The sequence below is a fragment of the Prionailurus bengalensis genome, chromosome A2 (genome assembly GCF_016509475.1).
Source record: "Prionailurus bengalensis isolate Pbe53 chromosome A2, Fcat_Pben_1.1_paternal_pri, whole genome shotgun sequence".
Lineage (NCBI taxonomy): Eukaryota > Metazoa > Chordata > Mammalia > Carnivora > Felidae > Prionailurus > Prionailurus bengalensis.
This window is the reverse complement of record NC_057348.1, coordinates 144,357,109-144,378,296: the sequence shown is the minus strand read 5'-3', so window position 1 is coordinate 144,378,296 and position 21,188 is coordinate 144,357,109. Positions and strand designations below refer to the sequence as shown.

Sequence of the window (21,188 nt, the reverse complement as noted above, 5' to 3'; positions counted from 1 at the left end):
GGTCTGTGATATTCCTCGGGGACATCTGCCTGAGATGAAACACTGGCCTTTGACAGGAAGGGCCTGTCTGAGGTTCAATAGCATTCAGTGCCAAGGGCTCTGGCTTAGACCCAAAGGGGGAAGCCTCACTCTCCCTCTGAGTAGGTCCCTTGGCCTGCCCCGCTCTGAACCCTCCGAATCTCCTCAAGTTTCTGTAGCAGGTGTGCCGGTGGCTGGGTGGAGAGGAACAGAGATTTGCTCTTACCCCGGGCGGGTCTGCCATAAGCCAGGGGAGAAAAGGGATGACCCTGCTCCAGGCTGCAGCCAGATCCAGAACCCCGGGGACAAAGTTTTGAAGGTAGGAATGAAGTGTTTTTTTATTACAATAACTTTGTATTTAATACAGAGGGACAGCCATGGGGTGGGGACACCACGATTCCCTGTTGGGGAGGGAGAAGGGGAGTTCCGTGGCTTCCATGGGGCACCCCAAGGCCCAGCAGAGCCAGGGCAACACCCGAGGGTCTAATTTCCACTCCTTTGGCTTTTCCTTATAAGCATCAGGACTTGCCTCTCCAATATCTTGCAGCTGGCTCTCACCACTGTCTCCTTGTTTGATTTGTTAAATCTCTGTTTTAGTTCGCTGTTTCACACCCACGCTGACAGTCTGTCATAGCCCCCCAGGCCCTGGGACATCTGCCAGGCAGTGAAATCAAATGTGAAGTTAAATACAACTCAGCTCCACATCGTATTCTCCTTCTCCCTCTTCCCTTCGCCCCTTCCTGCTTCCACCCGTGGAGGGGCCAGGCTGGACTGCACCTTACCCTAAAGTGTTGATCTGGAAATCCTGCCCCAAAGTAGAGAGTTTGCTGTAATAAAGTCTTGTGTACCTATTACCCAGTTTTAACAATTATCAACATGTTATTGACCTTGTTTACCTAACCCTATATATATATATATATATATATATATATATATAATTTCTTTTTTTTAGAGATTTTTTAAATGTTTATTTTTTTTTTGAGAGAGAAAGAGAGAGAATGAGCAGGGGAGGGACAGAGAGAGGGAAATGCAGAATCTGAAGCAGGCTCCAGGCTCTGAGCTGTCAGCACAGAGCCCGACGTGGGGCTCGAACTCATGAGCCATGAGATCATGACCTGAGCCAAAGTCAGATGCTTAACTAACTGAGCCACCCAGGCACCCCAAGAGTAAGCAGAATTTTAAGAAGTTTACCCTTTCGTGGTAGGGCTGTTTTCAGGCTTTTTATAGAATTTGCTGACCTGATATAACAGGCTTGTTACTATAGGCGTCTCAGTTCCTTTGGTCACCAAGTAAGAGCAGGGGGCCTGTACTGAGCCGCACACAACAGCCAGGCCCGGGGCGAGGCGACTCTGTCCACACAGGCTTACAGTCAGGGGCAGGGAAGGGTGTAGGGGTGAGACCTCAACAGAAAGGATTCCCCGTGAGCTGCGCTGAGTGACCAGGGGCTATGGGAACTCAGTAGAAGGAAGAAATGCTAATATTAGGTCCCTTTATTGTAAAAAGACATTTTATGCAAGAAACAGTCAGTGGTTGAGACTCCCTTGATTTGACCTGATCTTTCCTCCAATCAGCGATCGTAAAGCAATGCCATAGATTGAATGTTTGTGTCACCCCAGAATTCATGTTAAATCCTAACCTCCAAGGTTAGGTGTTAGGAGGCGGGGCCTTTGGAAAGTGCTTAGGGTGAGGGTGGATCCCTCACGAAGGAGATTAGTGCCCTATAGGAGAGACCTCGGAGAGCTCCCTTGCCCCTTCCACCAGGTGAGGACACAGTCACAGATGTGGTCTGCGAACCAGGAAGCAGGTGCTCACCGGACATGGAAGCTGCTGGCACCTTGATCTTGAAGCTCCAGCCTCCAGAACTGTGAGAAGTAAATTTCTGTTGTTTACAAGCCACCCAGCCTCAGGTATTCGGTTCTAGCAGGCCCACATGCACTAAGACAGGCAATGTTTTTTGTTTGCTTTTTAATGTTTATTTTTGAGAGAGAGACAGAGTGTGAGTGGGGGAAGGGCAGAGAGACAAAGAGAGGGAGACACAGAATCCGAAGCAGGCTCCAGGCTTTGAGCTGTCAGCGCAGAGCTTGACCCGGGGCTTGAACTCATGAACTGTGAGATCATGACCTGAACCGAAGTCGGACGCTCAACCGACTGAGCCACCCAGCTGACCCTGGCAATGTTAACTTTATATTTATTTCTTCTCTTTTCATTTCCTTCCTTCCTTCCTCCCTTCCTTTCTTCCTTCCTTCCTCTGCTCCCCTCTTCCCCCCCTCCCCCTTCCCCTTCCCTTCCCTTCCTTATTTATCTTGTCATTCTTCCATTTAGTAGATTCCTTTTCCTGTCCTCGCTTTCTTTCCCATGCCAAACTTTCCCCAAGTGGATTTCCTTTCTCCTCAGGAACCCTCTCTCCTTTTCTCCCTTGGGCTCCTAGGGACGGTTCTCTGAGTTCTGGTGTGTGGTTCCTACACCTCTCTGGAGTCTGGCTTCACAGTTCTCCCAGCATCCAAATCTATCTCCATTTGCTCTGTAGTTGCCTGATCTGTGTTGCTCCACAGGCAGCACTGGAGACAAGGGTTCTGGTGCAGGAGGCGTATTTAGGAGGCGACGCTAGGAAGCAGGAGCGAGGAGCAGGGACAGCGGGGCCAGGCAAGGGGAAAAGCCAATCAGGAATGCCCCTTGGATGTGACTGGTGTGTGCACCCAGGCCCCAGTCCTACAGACTGCCCCTTAAAATTGCCCCTCCGGAGGGTGGGAGGCTGGGGGATTTCTCCACAGACCCCCATTCCTCACTGGTTGAGATTTGCTCCACTGGGACCTTCCCTCTCCCCCTCACCTTCTGGCTGCCCCGTGGGGGCTGAGAGGGCTTCCTAAGGAGCCACAGGGGAGCCCTGTGCCCGGGCGTCCCTATCAAAGCTGTGACTGTCTCAAGGAGGGCTGTCCGCGAAAGCAATTCTCACTCCTTTTGCTTCCTTGACTCATTAGTACCGATAACAACAACATGATTTTTTGACTGCTTTTTGTACCTCACCCATGGGGCTAATCGCTTCCCAAATATTTTATCGTCCTATCTTCTAAAGACCTCTGATGAAGGTGCTATATTACATTCCCATTGTACAGATGACAAACTGAGGCTAAGAGGGATTAAGTAACTGGCCTAAGGGTTAGGCACCCTCTGTGCTGGGAGCTGGGGTTGAGATGAGGGCTGGGCATGGAGGCTCCATCACCTTCTTTCCATCCTTGACTCACGCTACCATCTCAGGTCTGAGACAGTGCATTCCTGGGGAAGGACCCCAAAGAGCTGAGGGTGACAATGTACCAGTGAACTAATCGGTGACTCTGGGTAGTCAGACAGCACTAGACTCAGATCTTGATGGTGAAAGCCTGGAATGAACGACTCTAAATTCTTTGAGGGGAAACGGGGCGTCATGTTTTTGGTTGTATGCTGCTGTGCACGAATCTGAGATGGGGTTCTTCTGAAAGGTCCTGCTGGGTTGACCTGACTTCTTTCTCACCAGACTCTGCAAAAGACCTGCCTTTGGAAGTTGGACATGGTCAGACGCTGCCAGCTGTTTGGGAGATGTGAGCTCAGCCTCGGGGGGAGAGCAAGAGAATGCCCGAGGATGGGAAAGGTTCTGGAAGGATACTTGAAGAACATACCCTTCCACTCTGACCCTGGGAGTCACCTCACCGAGAAGGGAACAACATTTCCAGGCCTCTGCTCCGAGACCCCTGTTACTGCGGGCTGCCTTCCAGACCACTTCGGGGAGCTACTAAGGCTCGTGCCTACTCAGAAACAAGACATCTCAGACAGTCCCAGATGGCCACCAAGGGGCAAACCCATTGTCCCCAAGCCCCTGCTACCCACCTCAGGCAGGCAGGGACTGGAGAGGTCATGGCATTGGTACCTTTCTAGGTCCTTGGGGATGAGTGCAGAGGAAAGTCTTGTAAGAGACCATGCTGGGCTTCTAAGCAATGTGCACCCCAAATCCTTCTATGTTTAAGTTGGTTTGCGTTGGGTTTCTGTCACTTGCAGCTACAGGAGTCTTCACGGGTACAGAGGCCAGCCACTTCCCGAGTTGCCAAGTGACCCATTTAGGCTGTTCCCGCCTTATCCGATACCCCCCGCCCCCCCGGCTGTGGTTTCTCCTCATTCCGCAGCTCTGTCTCCCTTTCCTCCACCACTTAAACGAGTAGTCAGGAAAGGACTGGCCGCTGTCAACTATACTTTGAAATTGCCCATGGAAGTGATTATTGGATGGGCCAGCCCCCCACCCCCACCTCCAGTCCTCCCTGGGTTGGAACTGTCACGTTCTAACTGCACCGCAGAGACGATTGTGCTCTGCGCCCGGAACAAGAGGAGTCCTGTCTTTCCCAGGGTCGATGCACCTGCTTGGGTCTGCTGTTAGGCTGCACGTTGTTTGTTTGCTTATAGCTTTGTTGTTGTTGTCATTCTTTTTTGCTTAAAAAACAATTTGGCGCTTCTCAAGGCTGATTTGCAGACCCACAGAATGTGCTCATTTTGCCAGCTCTGTGCTTTGGGGGAATCCTTTAGCCTGAATAACTGGCGGCCGGCTGTGGCCAAGCCCGGGCAGAGCTGAACCCAGTGGGGGTTGGAGGCCAGCCAGGCCGTGGCCTGTCACCCACAATAGCTCTTCTAAAGCCCCTCCGCAAAGGGTGACACAGAACAAAGACCAGGGGGCAAAGTTAATTTATTTGGATTTTTTTTTTTTTAACAACCAAAAAAATTGTTGAAGTTACAAAAAAAAGACAATCATTTACATTTTAGAACTTTTACACTCTGAGAATAAGCCACAGTGCCCGGTTTTGGTGAATGAAAGGCTTAAAAGATCCCAGCCTGACTGGGTGGTAGTGATTATCTAGGTCGTATTCTCCAGAACGGGCCTTACTCTGTCCATTTCGTGAATCGCTCTGCCCTGGAACTTTCAACTCTTAACCCTTTCGATATCAAACTTCTTTGCCGCAGAAGGCCTCTTCCATGTGTCCCTTTCCCTCTCGTCTGTCCTTTGTCTGCCTTTCTTTGTAACTGGCTGCACGTGCCTTCACCCTGGTGTCTCAGCGCCAACAAAACAGCCTCCACCCTCCAGGCAATTCACATCCCTCACCTCCTGCAAAGTTGCCTCCAGCTCCTCTCTCCCAGCAATCACTCCTGGTCTCCCTTGCCCAGTGCCTATTTGTACCTCCGGGGAGCACTACCTGGTTGCAGGGACACTCTGGGGAGCCAGAGGACCTGAGCTCTAGTCTTGGCCCAGCTACCTATCAGCTGTTATGGTCTCAGGCATTTTCTCATTTTTAAACTGTCAGCCAAGCTGCTTCAAAGGGATGTGGCTACACGGTAATTAATGCTGCCGGGCCCTGAAAAGCAAAAATGCTACCAAGTGCAAGCAGGGTTAGCCAGTGGGCCCCTGAGGACTGCCACCCTCCGCCCAGCATTTCCCACCTGCCCAGGAGCTCACTCTTTCAGCAGCTTGGTTACCATGGTGAAAGGCCAGCCTTAGGGCTGCTGTGTAAAGTTTTTACCATCGGGAATGCAAGGTCCCTGAGGGCAAGACTGGATTTTAACGTTTACTTGGTGAGCTTCTCTAGCCCATAGCACCAATCAGGGCTGAGCGCGAAGTAGGTGCTCAGTCTGAACTTTGATAGCTTTGATTCGAATTTCCTTGGACAGATCCACCACCTGTCACGTGATGGCCTCATAACAGTGGCAGGACGGTGGAAAACCCAAGCCTCCTTGTTCATTCATCCCACCAACCATGACCTCTAGTGGGAAAGGCGCTCCTGGCAGCCCGGCCCGGGAGTCCTGGCACTCAGCATTGCTGGCCCAAGTTTTGGGACCACCCGCTAAAGCCCACAGACCTTCCCACTGGAATAAAAATCCACACCAAATGGGTAGGAAACATGGTCGTGCTTTGGGTGGGCCAGTCTGATGAGAACCACAATTTGGCATGCAAATCCCAAGTAGGGGTACTGCCATGTAATAAATCCAGTGTGGGATCATCCCCAGACCATTCCAAGGGCCATTCCAAGGACCCCTGCTCTGGGGATCATGGTCTCCAGTGAGGGATCCTCACTCCCTGATAAGACCTCTCTCTTGCAATTGGAGAAGGCCAGAGCTCACAACTGTCCCAATAGACAGTCCCCAGCCTCCCTCCATAGGTGGCTGCCAAAACCCCACAACCCCCCCCAAAGGAGTCATCTCCTTTGTCATTTTCCAGAAAACCACACTAAGTGGCTGCAGAGTTGAGAAACTGACTCCACCCCATCCGAAGAGCCCATCACACAAATGTAATTCAGAAAATACATTCTGATCCTTCCCCTTCCCACTAACACGTTCCCCCACCTCCAGGTGCACACATCTATATATCACACTTGACAAAATTCATCTTCTTTTTGGAAGAACCTGGTCCTTGGAGATCTGCTCAGGGCAATGCCATTGCAAACACTGTAATTTCACATCAGTCACGGTAGAAACAAAACCAGTTACCAAAGAACTAACTTGAGAGCCCTCAAGTCACATAGAAATGGGTTTGCCTTAGCCAGGCCCACCAGCGGGGCTGGAAGCAGCATCCCTAGCCCTGGCTGGCCCCAAAGAGCCTGGAAAAGCTGCTGTTTTGCTTCAGATCCATCCAGGATAAAACGCAGAATAAATAATGTGTTGCTTGGGAGTTTGCAGCTATGTGGATGTAACCGTCATGGTGTTCTCAGAATTCTCAGAACCTCGCTTGATGGTCCAAAGGCTCAGCGGGTGCCTCCTGAAATCACCCCAGGTCACGCTGAAGCATGCGGTGAGAGGGGAGGTGGCACAGGAAGGAAGGCTTTTGTGAGATCCTCAGGTCCGGTTCACTGCCGGGTGGGTCTCCCTTCCCGGTGAGCACGGAATCATGCATTCTATCTTTGGTTTCGTGCCTTGAAGGCTTATGCCTTTGGAAGAGTGGCTCAAAGGTGTGAGAGACTAATGGCCTGGGGCCTGGATAAAGGACACCCACACAGGCTCTCTGCTGAAGACACCTGGGAGCCATGGGTTCTCTCCTCGACTTTGGGACGAGAGGTCTTCCAGGCCTCAGCACCCAGGGCTGAGGTCCAGCCGCCAAAGCATGTCCTGTAGAGAAGCCTGCAGCCTGCTCAGGGCCACCACCTCCGTGGAGTAGAGTGAGGCTTCCAGGGCACCGCCCAGGCTCTCGAGGGTCTCCAGGCCCCAGGCCCGGGGCAAGGGACAGTTCTTGGAGGAAGCCAGCAGGTGGAGAAGGTCCCGGAGGTTCTCTAGGTCATTAGATATTTGGACCACGTTTCTAGAAGGCAGACCGGTGAGGATCTGTTGGTAGATGGCCAATGTCTGGTCCATCTTGGACAAACTCAGGACAGGGTGGAGCCCAGGAATGAAGTCAAGACCAGCGACTCTCTGTTTGGAGGAGACAGACTGCTGTGCGAGAGGAAAAGGGAGAGCAGGGGCTCAGAGAAGTTGGTTCTGCAAGGCTCTCGGCCTTTCCCATGAATGTGGAGGTCCGCTCTCTTGGCTGCCTCCTCTCCCCTTCCTCACCGCCCTGGCCCAGGCCCTTGATTCTTGTGCCCCGGGGACTGCCAAGCTTCCAAGCTGATCTCCTGGACTTCTATCTTCCTGCCCTTCCCGAATCACCCTGCCCTCCCCTTCCAGATGGATCTTCAAAGATCGTTCCCTCCTCCAAATGACCTCTGCTGTAGAACCAGCCATGAGGCCCGATTCCTGCTTAGTTAAGTCTCTTCCCCAGGCACTGAGGTCCTCCCTAAGTGCCCCTTCCCTAGCCATCCTCACACCCTTCCATTCCCAGAGGACACCTCCTTCCCAGTCAGGTCCTCCAAGGCCTCTGGCCCCTCAGGGATCAAGGCCGGCCCCGCCTCACTCCTCTGCTCCAATAACGCTGGATACCAGGAGGGGGTGGCCTGCAGCCCTCACTTTCTGCACCACCCAAGCTGGGACACTCTGGATCTACCCCGTGTGGCCTTGTCGGATAGCTACCGTGAAAGCAGGGACACTCACACGCTGCTCTCCATAAAATGCCCAAGACTCTGGTTCTGAGCTGTCCGAGGCCACTGTCAGACACGTATGGTGTCCAGGAGACGTGGAAGTCTCTAGATTGCCCCATGCTGGGTAAGCAAGCAGGCTTTTAAGACTGGGGGCTACCAAACCCACAACGAAAAACCTTTAAAGAAGGCACACTGTGGTCTGGTTCTATGAGAGGGTTTATCTAGTTGCTTTATCTAATTTAATCTCATAACAACCCTGTGAGGACTGTACTAGCTAGCTGATGAAACCAAGCCTTAAAGACATGGAGGAACTAGCTTAAGGTTTTACAGATAGAGAACCAAAGTGTGGAGATTCACATTTAGTCTTCCTAATTCCAAATACAGCCCGCATGTAGGAAGCGGCTGTTCGTGAGGTAGGGAGGAGTCAAGGCCACCATGGCCCCTACATGTGGCTGCACAGGCTTCAGCTGACATCTGAGGTCCTGGTTCCCCCATGGGCAAACCTGTTGTCTTCCCAGGCTCTCCCTACCGTGTGTGAAATGTCATTGATCCTGGTGACAATCGTCTTGATGAGGGTTTTGGTGTCATCCTGGACTTTTCGGATTGGCACAGCTTCAACATAGGACAGATAGGGCCAAAGCCACAGGAATCGGCACAAGGGTCCACAAAGCATTTTCCTTCCCGGGATGTATGTCTCGGGCCTGCAAACAGAAGGAACCACACGTAGCAAGTCGCCGGTGATCTCAGAAAACACCCATATGCCCTGTGGCCAACCATATTTTCAGACGTGGATAAAAAGGAGACTCGCTTTGTGCCATAGTGATCATCTCCTCAGAGTCAAAGACAATTCATTATCTAGAAGTACATTAATGAAATGCATTTCCTTGGGGAGGCAAGACCTGACCACCTCTGTGATGCGGTGTGGGATAGATCACAGAGCAGTAAGCCAGGGCCTGAGCAAATGGACATGGTGGTGACGATTCGACTTGATTGCATGCTGCGAGGAAAAGAACCAGCTTTTATGGTCTGGTCTGAATCCAGCCATTTAATAGCTGCATGACTTTAAGCACATCCCATAACCACGAAAACCTCCACCTCCATCTCCTGCAATATACCTACCTCGAGGCTTTTATGAGGATCAAATTAGATAATGCATGTGCAAGAGCTTTAAAGGTGTTGTGAAATGTACTCTATTACTACCCTTATTACTAGAGATTACGTTACTTGTCCTCTCCATTACTCTCCCACAGCGGCCTGCTGATATCTCTGTGATGGCATTTCTCACTGGCTTTATAACTTCCTTTCTCTCCCGCTGGGAGCCTGAACCCGCCCGGCACTGGTGGAAGGTCTTCAAATGTGTCGGATACAGCACCGAGCACCAAGGATACAGTGGTGAATAATAGATGTTCTCTACTCTCAGGTGGCTTATGCTTTAATAGGAGAGATAAACAGGGAAGCAGTCCATTCCAATACAGGCAGAACAAACTGTACAAGAAGGACAAGTGCAAGATATCACAGGAGTACAAAGGGAGCTCCCTGGAAGAGGTGTCACCTGAGCTGGGTATTAAAGACCAAGCGGCTGTCAGTAAGAGTGGACAGTGGTGGGCACAGTGGCCAGAAAACAGCTGGTGGAGGCAGGAGAGACCATCTAACATGTTCGTCCAGAATGTTTGACACTTTCAAAGTCATGGAACAATGAATTCTAATATTAATAATATGCAGATCCTTGAATAAGCAGCAGTTTTAAGGAGACACGAAAGACAAAAGGTAATAAAGTGAAATGTATGCGAGCCTGTGATCCATGCTAAGTATGTGTGCATGAGCCTGAAATGATAATCAAATGTAAGTAAATATTAGCATGAAGGTGCTGGAGATGGCCAAAAAGTTAATCTCTGCTTTTTATGTTCTGCCTCATCTGGGTATTGATAAAAACAGACTGTACATTTTCTGTCCACAGGTGGCAATATTAGTATAATTCGTATGCTGGCAATATAATAGAAAAAAGTGGCTGTTTATATATTCTTTCTTTATAATGCTTGATCAAAGGTATGCTTTTCATCTGAATTTCATAGACGTGGGAAAACGAAGGTCGAGAAGATGTGTTAACTTGCCCAAAGTCAAACAGGTAAGCGGCAGAGTCGGGGTTCTGCTTAACGCAGAAAGCCTGGGGTGCCTTCCCCCCACCCTACGGTTTCTCCAGCCTTTAAAGAGAGCCCCAAATTACAAACCACCCCAATGTTCAACCCAGGCACCTCCAGAGACCATGGCTGGAGGATGGAAACAAATACCTGGCTCTAGGATGAAGCTATGAGACTGTGCCACCAAATCAACTTCAAATATGAAAAATACTAGGTAATTCAGGAGGGGCCCTTCAGGCGTTTTTGTGCTTGTTTTCTTTCTTAAGAAGTTGACACCCCCTCTATTACCTACTGATTACCTGAGTAAACACCTGCACCAAATGTTTGTGGAAGGGAGTTCAGTGGCGCTAACCCCCAACAGGGTTCCACGAAATCCTAAGAAAGTTGGAGAGAATAGTGGTTAGGCCCCAAGGGTTCAGCCAGCAGCTCTGCCCTTTTTGGCTATGAGTCTCTAGGCAAATACTTAACTTCCCTACAGCATCCCATTCTCATTAGTAAAATGGAATAATACCCACTGGCTCAAAAGAGTAAATGACATGAACCTGTCAAGCCCCTGCATATTGTGTGTGTGTGTGCTGAAGGGTGGGTGGGGGGTGGGGTGGGGGTAGGAAAGGTCAGCATTTTCTTGGAATTGCGTGATTACTGGGCAGGGCTTAAAACGCTGGGGCAACACTACCTGTAACCAACGCTGAATCTAGCATTTTCCTCGCCTTGGGTCATCCCAACAGGGTGCCTGGTATTTTGGGGCGTTTCCCCTGCGGCACAAGATTGAGGGGTACCCTTTGCTAGGATTCTTGCGTTAATGACACCCTCCTTCCCAAGAGAATTTATTGCCAGATTAACTCTGGTCACAGTCGCTCTCACATAATGGCCACCCTGTAACACCTGAATGGGAAAACAGTTTTACAAGCCCCTCTCTCACCACTGATAACATGCTTCGGTGGATGCAGAAAATACATTGTAGTTCCTTGCATTGAGAAGCTGAGGCTTGATCTGCCTAAGAGGAGAGGCCAGATTTAGAGGAGCTCCACAGAGGACTCATAACAAGCCCATCTGGGATCAAAGTGGTGGAGAGAACGTGGCCCACCAGTATACACAACACACGTGCTCACACACATAACACACATCATGGGCACGTACACAAACATGAACAGACCGAACCCTTTTAGTAGAGACTGCTAGTTGTCTCCAATATCTATTCTTCCATTCTTTCCAAGTAATTTATATCCAAGTTTAGATGGGGATGTGGCCACCCAGAATAAATACAACATTTCTCAGCTTCTCCCAACTAGATTTGGCCACGCCACTAAAGTCTGGCCAATCAGGGGTGCCCGGGTGGCTCAGTCCGTTAAGCGTCCGACTTTGGCTCAGGTCATGATCTCGTGGTTCGTGAGTTCGAGCCCCAAGGGGGGCTCTGTGCTGACAGTTCGGAGCCTGGAGCCTGCTTTGGATTCTGTGTCTCCCTCCCTCTCTGTTCCTCCCCCGCTTGCACTCTGTCTCTGGCTCTCTCAAAAATAAAGATTAAAAAAAAAAAAGTCTGGCCAATTAAATTTCAGCAGAGGTACTCTGTGGCAGCTCTCGGGTTATGTGCCTTTGCCTCTTCTTTTCTAATCCCTTCCTCCATCCCATGCCTGGATTGTGGATATAGCAGCCGGCATTCTGACGCCATCTTGGATCATGAGGACAAGGGCCTCACCTTATGAATGATGGAGTAGGGAGCTGGAACCCAGTTCCCTGAGGACTTTGTGGGGCCAAGGTGACATACTGGCCTCAGACTGCCCATCCCCGGACCTGTGTTGTGTGTGTGAGAGAGACATAACCTCTGTCTTGTTTAAGCCGCTATGGGTCTCTGCTAAATGCAGCCAAATTTAATGCTAGTTAATTTATACACCTGGATGTGGGCATCAGAAAAGAGTGGATATCAAGTCTTCCTGGGTTCATCTGAGTGTCAATACCTGAGTGGGGTCTGGCTGTGGTCCAAGAAGGTGGTACAGGTGGCTGGTGAGAGCACAGTTTGGGACTGGACAGGGCAGGAATAATTCAAGATGGCGACTATAACTTCACTGAGCCCAGCACCTTATACATAATAATTACTCAATGGACAGCTGACAGTTGACAGCTAACATGTATTAATCGTCCACCGTGGACCAGGTTCAAAGACAAAAAAGACATGCATGGAGCCACAGGAAGTCAGGAATCAGGACTAGTGAGGGACCGGCTGAAGACTCCTGGTCTTTCCGGAAGCCCAGTGAATATGCCGCAGTATTTCGTGTGGTTAAACATTAACATGAATTATTTGCTAGAGATAAAAGTGAAGAACAAAATTGTGCTCTTGACCAACTGGCTTACATAATTAGCTACAGTGCAAGGAGGAATGTTTAAACAGATAGCACGCCTTGGGTGACCGAGGGGAGGGAGTCGCGGGTACAAGGATGGGCTGTGAAGTTCAGCAGGACTCTGCTTGAGTGGGCGTACAGGACCGTGGGTAAGTTTGCCAAACTCTCTCAGACTCATTTCTCTTAGCTGTAAGATGGGGATGATACAAATCGTAATTCCCACTTGAGGCCGTTCGGCGGACGACATGAAGTAACGTAGGTAAAGTGCTAGCTCTTTCCCCGGCATATGGTCAACACGTTAGCTGTTGTCGCCAGCTAAGAGATCAAGGAGGCATCTTGGAGGAGGTGGCATTTGATAAGGGCCGTAAGAGTGAGGAGGAACTGGGTTCGTGAAGGTGGAGGAGAGGGGCAGCCCGGCCGAGGACTCAGAGGCTGAAGAACACTTACGAGCTGAGGACACGGGGGGCTCACAGCCCGCACGGGAGGTGCAAAGGGCCAGGAGGTGGGGAGGGCTTGGGCACCGAGTGCCGCGTAGGGAGGCTAGGCTTCTTTTGCAGAAGTGAGGGGCTCTGACTGTCCCCAGGCTAATGCTTTCAGCCCAGATGACGTGAAGGATGGAGGTGGAAACTGGCAAAGGCAGCAGGAGGGAGGTGCGACGTTGCCGATTCGCTCGTTGCGACTGGTGGGACCTCAGGGGGACCCATCCAGCTGACAGTTCGGGTTGGGAGTCACAATCAGATGGACGGGGCCGCAGATGGAGACCCAGGAGTGCCTAGCTGGAGAGAGCTGAGGTGAGAGAAATGGGGAGGAGAAAGGCGAATGTCAGCCAGCTGCCTGGGCTGCAAAACCTTTTCCCTCTAGAAGTTTCCAAAACGGTTTTGAACATTTAGGAGCTGTCATTTTCTGCTAGTTAAAAGATGAGCTGCTGAAGTGTTGATACAACATCCTGTCTCTTTTATTTCTCTCTGACCATTATTCAAGCAGAGCCTGTGGAGGAAATAGGTAACATTGGGGGAGGCATGGTCAGTGGCCTCCCCTCCACTCTGCTGGCTCCCCACCCCGCACTTCTCTGCTCATCCTCTGGGCCTCCTGGTCACTAGTTTTTGCCTCCTGCTGCCTTCCCTCTCCTTTAATTAAGACCCTGCCAGCCACTCCCTGTCATCTCTACTGGCATCCCCTGTCATGGGTGCATCGGAGAAGAAAAGAGAGAAGCCAGAAAATGGAGCCTCCCAGGGCAGCACTAGATAAGGGAATGTCATCACAGAAAACAGTTCCAAGGCCAGCAGGAGAGGCTCATATAACCACACCTCCGATCCCCCCATAATTTCCCACTCTCCGAGTTCAGCCAGGTCCTGAGTGCTGGCTCCACATGTATTCATCCTTAGCGGACTCCTCCCAGCCCTGCTCTACGTCTATGCAGGTGCCACCTACCCCCCACCCCCCCACTTCTGCCTTCTCCTCCTAGACAAGCTCACCTCCCATTTCCCCAAGAAGCTGATGGCCTCCACATGTGACCTCCTTCACCTTCCCTCTGGTCCTAGAGGATGAGGCAGACCATGTGGGGCCTGTTATGTCAAGATAGGGGGGTGCTTCTCTTTATACAGGCTGGAGGGTGTGCTGGGCCAAGGTCAGGCTGCCTATAGCCTTCTGATGACAGCAGTCGGGGCGATGGGGAGACCTTAGAGTCACAGAAAAATTTGCTGGCGGAGGCTGCTAGCCTTGAGTTATCCAGAGTCCCATGCATCTCCTGGTTTAAAGTGTCAGAGGTTAGCAGGAGCCCAGCACACATTTCTCTCTTCCTTCTTCTCTCCCCCAGCTATTGGGATTTCTACACCCCTTTCTTCAATAATTTCTAGTGTGCTGGTGTGAATTAAATTCAAATAATGTAGTATTTACTTTTAATTATGAGGGAAAGCTTTGGATGGTCTGTGCTTCTCCCGGCAGAAATTCTTCCTGCGGGCTCCCTCCCATCCTTTCCTTTTACTCTCCCTTCCTTCCTTTCTCCATAATTCCAAGCTGGAAGGGCCTTGGGGACGGGGAAAAAAACAAAGGATGAATAGAGACAGGGAAGACTGGATCCTGGTTATTTAAGCTACTCAGAATCCAGTGGAACAGACAGAAGCTTAAATAACTCATCTTAACCCAATCCCATAAAGGTTATGAGCATAGACTTTGGGGAGCACAGAGGAAGGGGGTGACTCTGGGGAGGTGAAGACAGCTTTGCAAATGAGGCAGTATTTGAACTGAGACTTTAAGGACAGGAGTTCCCCCAAGGGGAAGAGGACAAGGAAGGCATTCCAGGCCAAGGCGACAGGGTGGAGGTGGGGAAAACTAGGGTGGGTTCAGGAGGATTCAATATGGCGGAAGGGTAGAACATGTGAGGCTAGAGAGCTGCAGTGTCCCAGGCTTGATTCCACCTGTGGGGCATCTGCCCTACTCATAACACACACACACACACACACACACACACACAGGCCCTGGAGTCCATGTTTGCATGACCAGTGATAGGCAAGAGACCATGAATACTCTTCTCTCTTTCCTTATCTCTTCCTCCTCCAAACCCTGATGAAGTCAATTAGCATCTCTCCCAGGAATTTAAAGTAGGTTTCAGAGAGCCCAGTTTGTCTCCATTGAGGGCTCCGAAGCTCCGGGGTAGCCACAGTTGCCTTCAAGTGCATGCAGTGGCTGAGAAAGATCAGAGTTCATTCAGCCACTGACAGGTGAGTTACAGTCAGTGCCTGTGCTCCTTCCTGACCTTCTTTCTGTTTCCTGACCTTCTTGGTTCTGGGCCCTCCCTGTCCTTAGCCTCCAGTGTGAGATACTCTTCTACTTACACTCACTTGAGTATATTTCAACCCTCTGAATATATTTTTCTATATCCAAGGGACATATAGATGCACACACGCAAAAGGAAGTATCAAGAAAGAAAATTCCCCCTTACCATGAGTGATGCCCTGCTAAGGGTTTGGTTTTTCAGATGTTGCTTGCCGTATATTGTTTGACACACTGAGCTAGCATGAGTGGTTTTCTCTTATTTGCAATCAAGAGCCTTGTCTGAGAAACAGTAACGTGCTTAACCAGCAGCCGGGGTGTGGGTGTGGGGATTATATTCTTCCCATTCGTCACACACCACCCTTAGATCTGATCCCATCAAGGATTACGAATTGGTTTCAATTCTGGTGTCAGTCTGATCAATTTTTAGCGGCTCCCTGGAGCACCGTGTGGAGGGAAATCTGAAGCTGCCTCCAGACTCCGAGGGAGAGGGTGCCTCGATCAGCTGTGATGTCTGCCGGGCACAGGAGCCGTGGGCATGCCACTTTTCCAGCATCTCCCATGGGCCGGGCACAGAGTAGGTGCTCATTAAATATTTGTTGAAAGAATAAACAAAATCCCTCCCATCTCTGATCTTCCCTGTCTCACCAGGTTAAACTACTCTACCGTGGTTCGCCTGCCCCTATCTTAAAGTCACATCGTAGAATTCGCTTTTGCCCAGCAGGAATCCCTAGGAAGCGTTCTGGGCCTCCAGCCCTTCCTTCTCAGAGACTGCTGCCCCTCCTTTCTCTCCCCACCGTGGCTTCTCCCACTGTGTCTGCGCTTCTCCCCAGAGAACAAACTCAAGGTGCACACAGATGCGGGATGAAATCTTCAGTGACATCAGTGAGACGTCCGCCTGGGCATCGATCACCGACCCAGTTCCTGGCAGCTGACAAACTGAGCAGGAAAGACTGTAAAACGCAGTTTGCTGAGAAGTAAGGCACATCCGTTGTCACACATGGCATCGGTGCAAAGAATTCTATGAGCCCCGGCATCAGGTGTGCTGTTTTTCGGCAGACACAACCTCTTTCTAGTTCTCTGAGACGACTGTGCGGACAAAGAAGAATTTCAAGGCTCTGGGCTGGCAGGCCAGAATGGAGAGCTATGGCCACTGGAATCCTGCTGCTGGGGAGGACAGGGCTTACTGATTGACCGACTGCAGGACAATTTGGCCCGACTTTCCTTTCAATCACATGCATGCTGTTCAAGGATGCACACACACAAGGACTCTACTCCCCTGAAGTCCCTCCTCTCTGTTCCCTTGGGCGGCACCTAGGCAGGAGCGGGGACAAAGACCTGCGTTCTGTGAGGAGGGCTCTCCCAAGTGGCCACCTCCGCACCCTGCATGGGCCACTCAGACACGAGAGGCATCTGCCTGGGGCCGAGAGGCAGGAATTCATTGCAATCTCCCTGGCTCTGTCCTTGGCGCTTGGAGACATTTCCTGGAACGGAGGGGGAGGAAAATATTTCCCCCAAATACCAAGAAGAGTTATTTTGGGCATAAGATGTACAAAATATGAGGAGGACGCTCCTTTGGCCAACATGGAAATGTTCCCCTCAGCCCAATGTCCTCAATCGCTTGAAGAGGGAAGAACCTAAAAACATCCACTGTTTTTCTCTTGCCTTTTCCCCCTACCTAAATAAGAGAAATGGTCAGCATGGCATCCTCTCTGCTCCTGAGGACACAGAATGGCAGGCACTATGTTCTGCAGAACCTGGTGAGAAAGAGACTGGGTACCCTCGCTCCCAGCGGTCCCAGCTGACTGCCGCCCACCTTGGAACTCTACAGAATGAACATAAGAGAGATGACAGAGGTCAGTTCCTACAAAGGGGAGCCGTCGTGCTCCCGGGGTGGTGCCTGCAAGGACCCGCCCTCTGCCCGCAAGACCACCCTTCTAGCAGAAATCAATCATCTATCTCCTCCTTTCCAAAACTGCTATTCTCAAATGACAAGCAGGCCACTTGTCTTGGATCTAACTGTATTTAAAGATTCACAATTCCAAAATGCCACCATCTTGAAGCTATAGAAACTGAAATGTAAAGGCAACCACACCCACAGTGAAATCTAAACCAAGCCAGGAGAGAAGGCGGACTATAGGCAGGCCTAGTAGGTCTCACCTGCCCACAGTGGGCATTTGCGGTATTGACCAGAGAGGTGGTAACAATGAGAAACATACCATAGGACTTCCGGTGAGCCGCTGCTCTATAACCTCAGAATACCCCAATTTTATCCATCGTGAAGAAAGCAATTTGCTTGGCTTTGAGGCCAGATGTGCTGAGACTCAGAACAATTTCTCTGAGATATTTAGGTTCTTCCTGACAGTTTTCTCTCCACCTCTACTCCGCAGTGGTCCTGTTTCTAGGCCTCCGCCTCAGCCACTGGCATTCAGACTTCGGCGATCAAGACCCCCACTGGAAAATGATGCCTGAATTCTATGCAGAGCGAAGCTAGACTTCAGGAACTGAACGCTCATACCAGAATTCCCCAGCACCCTCAACTTTATCGCCTCCAGATGGGGGCAGGGTACCCTGATCTTTGGGGGTGTGCTCAAGGCAATTTCCCAAGCATCTCAGCAGCGGCGCTGGCTGCTCTGACAGTCTCCTGGGACCCTGGCTGGCTCCATGGCACAGATTCCTGCCCCATGGGCACCGGCACAGCTCACGAATCCAGATCTGCCCGGCTGCCTTCTCTCCCGATAGAACTCTGGTACAAAGCCACCAAAGGCCAGAACCAGGGCATCTGCCCTGCCCCTCGCCCGCCTCAGTTTCCCCCGGCGTTCAGGGAAGGGCGGGGTGGGGTCGCTTGCCAAGAAAGACCCTCGGAGAATGGAAAAGAAGCGTGCGGGGGCCTTACCTCGCAGCTGCTGGCACCGCGATTCCTCCAGGGCTCCATGCCTGCCCGCGCCTCTTATAGCCGCCGAGCACAACTTGCGCAACTGGCCGGCAGGCCCGGGCGCACCCCGAGTGCCAGCTCCCGCCCCGCCCTGCCGGGCAGCGTTGGACACCGTAGGGCCGGGCGGCGGCGGGTCCGGGGCCTCGAGGGAAGGCATCCGCTGCGCCGGGAGCCACGCGCGCACCCTCGGTTACGGCCCGGAAGGCTGGGGACGTCTGGCGGGAGTGGGAAGTCCTTGAGATCCCGACCTCTCCGGGCCAGGGTGGTGGCGAGGGGCTCCCTTAAGCCGGCTGGGAGCTCGGACGGCGCCCTCCACTAAGCGGAGGCGCACCGACAGCTGGGCGGGCCGCGCGACCCGACGGCCCCCGGGCGCCTGGGAGGCCAGTGCTAGCTGGAGCGGCCCCGCCGGGCACACCCCGCGCCCCCGCCCAGGATGGGGGTCTGCTCCGGTTGCCAGTGCTCAGGCCCGCGGACCTGGGTGGTGAGGGGCCCGCCCCCGCGCTATACTGGGTGCGCTGCCCTCTCCCGAGGGCTGTGAGGAGGAGCGGGCACCGCAGCCTTTGGGGATGCTCTGCGCGCCCGTGAGTCCTGTATTTCCCACGTACCCAGGAGAATGTACGAAACCCAGCCTGAGAGCCTCTGTCGGGCTTCGGGGACGAGGAAACTGACGTCCAGGGTGGTTAAGTGATTGCCCCAGAACCCCTAGCTGGTAAGTAGAGATGGGCCGGGAGCCCAGGAGCCAACAACGAGATCCGGCCCGTTCCCGTCCCCACCGCAAAGTGCGGCTCTGACATCAAACCCTTCCATTAAGAACCAACCCACCTCCGGAGGTAGCAGCTGGCAGGTTACATGGGTGGGCCAAATCCTGCCCCCACCTGCTTTGGTATGGCCCTGAGCTAGGAATGGGTTTTGCATTTCAAAGAGTTGAAAAAATAATAATACAAAGAACAGTTAAGGCCCCGTGACACGATATGAAATTTCCATTTGGGGGACCATAAATAGTTTTGAATTTTGTCCAACAAAATTGAAGGGGGGGGGATTTTTCCCCTCTTGTAGCCACGTATCTCTGATGTTGCCTCTTGGTCTGAAAAGCCTAAAATGTTTATTATCCAGCACTTTAGAGAGAAAGTTCGCCAAGCCCTGAACTAGAGAATACGCTGCCCGTTGGCTCCTGCCAGTCATGGGCGGGCCTGCAGGACTGCTCATCCAGCCCTTCTCCAAGTGGAATCGCCCCATTGCACTGGGGGGTCTCTTCCTCCCTCACTGAAGTAGCTTGTCCTGGTGGCCTTCCCAGCCAACTCCCTTCCTTCCCGTTGGCTTGGGTGAGCTCCTCCATTTCCTCCTAGGGCTGCCAGTGGAAAGCAGGGGTCTGGCCATCCTCCTTCTAAGTCCTGGTACCTTCACAGTGCCAGGCATATGTGGGGACCCAGGAAAAGTTTCCTGAATGGAGCCCCAGGGACACTATGCACCACAGAGCTGATTTCCGACGTGCACTCTGTGCACCCCACAGTCTGGGGATTCCTCCAGACTCACCGCCGCTGAGAGGTAGATATTTAAAACGTGGGGAAACATACCTTCAGTGATGATGGTGTAGAGAGAACCAGGAAAGCCAGGCTGACACGGGTCCAGGCAGCACCATCAGATTGCATTGGAAACTTCCTGATGGAGACACGTTCCCTTAAGGCTGTGTGCTCCACCAACATGGCAGGGGTCTGTTCTCTTCACAGCTATATCCCCAGTTCATAGTCCAGGACCTAGCATGAAGCATTTAATTTTTTATAATGTTGAGGGTTTTTTAAAAAAAAAGTTCTTATTTTTTAAAATTTTTGGGGGGGGTAGTAAAGAGAGAGGGAGAGAGAGAGCATCCCAAGCAGGCTCCATGCTATCAGCACAGAGCCTGGTGCAGAGCTGGAACCCATGAACCTGATCATGACCTGAGCTGAAGTGGGATGCTTGACCAGTTGAGCCACCCAGGTGCCACTAAGACATATTTTTAAATGAAAATTTCAAGCATACGGGAAAGTAGGCAATATACCCGTCACCTAGATTTAATAATTATTATTTTCCTATATTTGCTTCATTTATTTTTTTTTTGGCTAAAATATTTTAAAGCAAATTACAAACATCACAACATTTCTTCTCCTTTTTTTTAAAGTCCTGTTTATTTATTTATTTATTTTTTTAACGTTTATTTACTTTGAGACAGAGAGAGACAGAGCATGAAAGGGGGAGGGACAGAGAGAGAGGGAGACACAGAACCGGAAGCAGGCTCCAGGCTCTGAGCCGTCAGCCCAGAGCCCGACGCGGGGCTCGAACTCACGGAACATGAGATCGTGACCTGAGCTGAAGTCGGACGCTTAACCGACTGAGCCACCCAGGTGCCCCAAATCTTATTTATTTTTCAGAGGGCACAAGCTGGGAGAAGCTTCAAAGGATCTGAAGGGGGCTCTGCTCTGACAGCAGTGAGCCTGATGTGGGACTCGAACTCACAAATCTTGAGATCATGACCTGAGCCGAAGTCGGACTCTCAACCGACTGAGCCACCCAGGTGCCCCCAAACATTATGTCATTTCATCCTTAAATACTTCAGTATGTAACTCTAAAAAATAAGAAGCATTTCCACATAACCACAAGACCATTATCACACAATAGTAATTCCTTAGCATCGTGAAAGAGCAAGTCTACAGTCAAAGTCCCCCAAATATCTCAAAAATGTCCTTCATAGTTACTTTGTTTGAGCCTGGTTGTTTTGCACTTATTTAATAAGTATTTATTGAGGGAAGACAGGAAATTGAGCTAATATTTGTGGAAGTCAGAAATTGTTAGCATTGCCTGTGAGTTGTCACTGTACTGCCATTGAAAAGGTCAGAAACCAACTAAATGTCCAATGTAAGAAATTGATAAGATCATTGAAAAGCCACATAAAAGCAATATGCACACATTAAAAAATATGTTGCCAACTATATTTAATGAT

General features: G+C 51.1%; 1 protein-coding gene across 5 annotated transcripts; it reads right to left on the bottom strand.

The window, feature by feature from the left end:
* Positions 1 to 4,765: 4,765 nt before the first annotated feature.
* Positions 4,766 to 18,576, bottom strand: LOC122488215 (leptin). 5 transcript variants are annotated; one of them, XM_043589429.1, is made up of 3 exons: positions 18,176 to 18,339; positions 8,563 to 8,734; positions 4,766 to 7,452 (listed from the first exon to the last, which is right to left on the bottom strand). In XM_043589429.1, exons 2-3 carry the CDS (start codon positions 8,704 to 8,706, stop codon positions 7,093 to 7,095), a joined length of 504 nt encoding a protein of 167 aa, XP_043445364.1. In that variant the 5' UTR covers positions 8,707 to 8,734; positions 18,176 to 18,339; the 3' UTR covers positions 4,766 to 7,092. The 5 variants fall into 5 exon arrangements, with proteins under 5 accessions (XP_043445364.1, XP_043445367.1, XP_043445366.1 ...); XM_043589432.1 differs by having other exon boundaries at positions 6,811 to 7,449; positions 18,176 to 18,576; XM_043589431.1 differs by lacking the exon at positions 18,176 to 18,339 and adding an exon at positions 17,499 to 18,116 and having other exon boundaries at positions 6,811 to 7,452.
* Between the last annotated feature and the right edge of the window lie 2,612 nt (positions 18,577 to 21,188).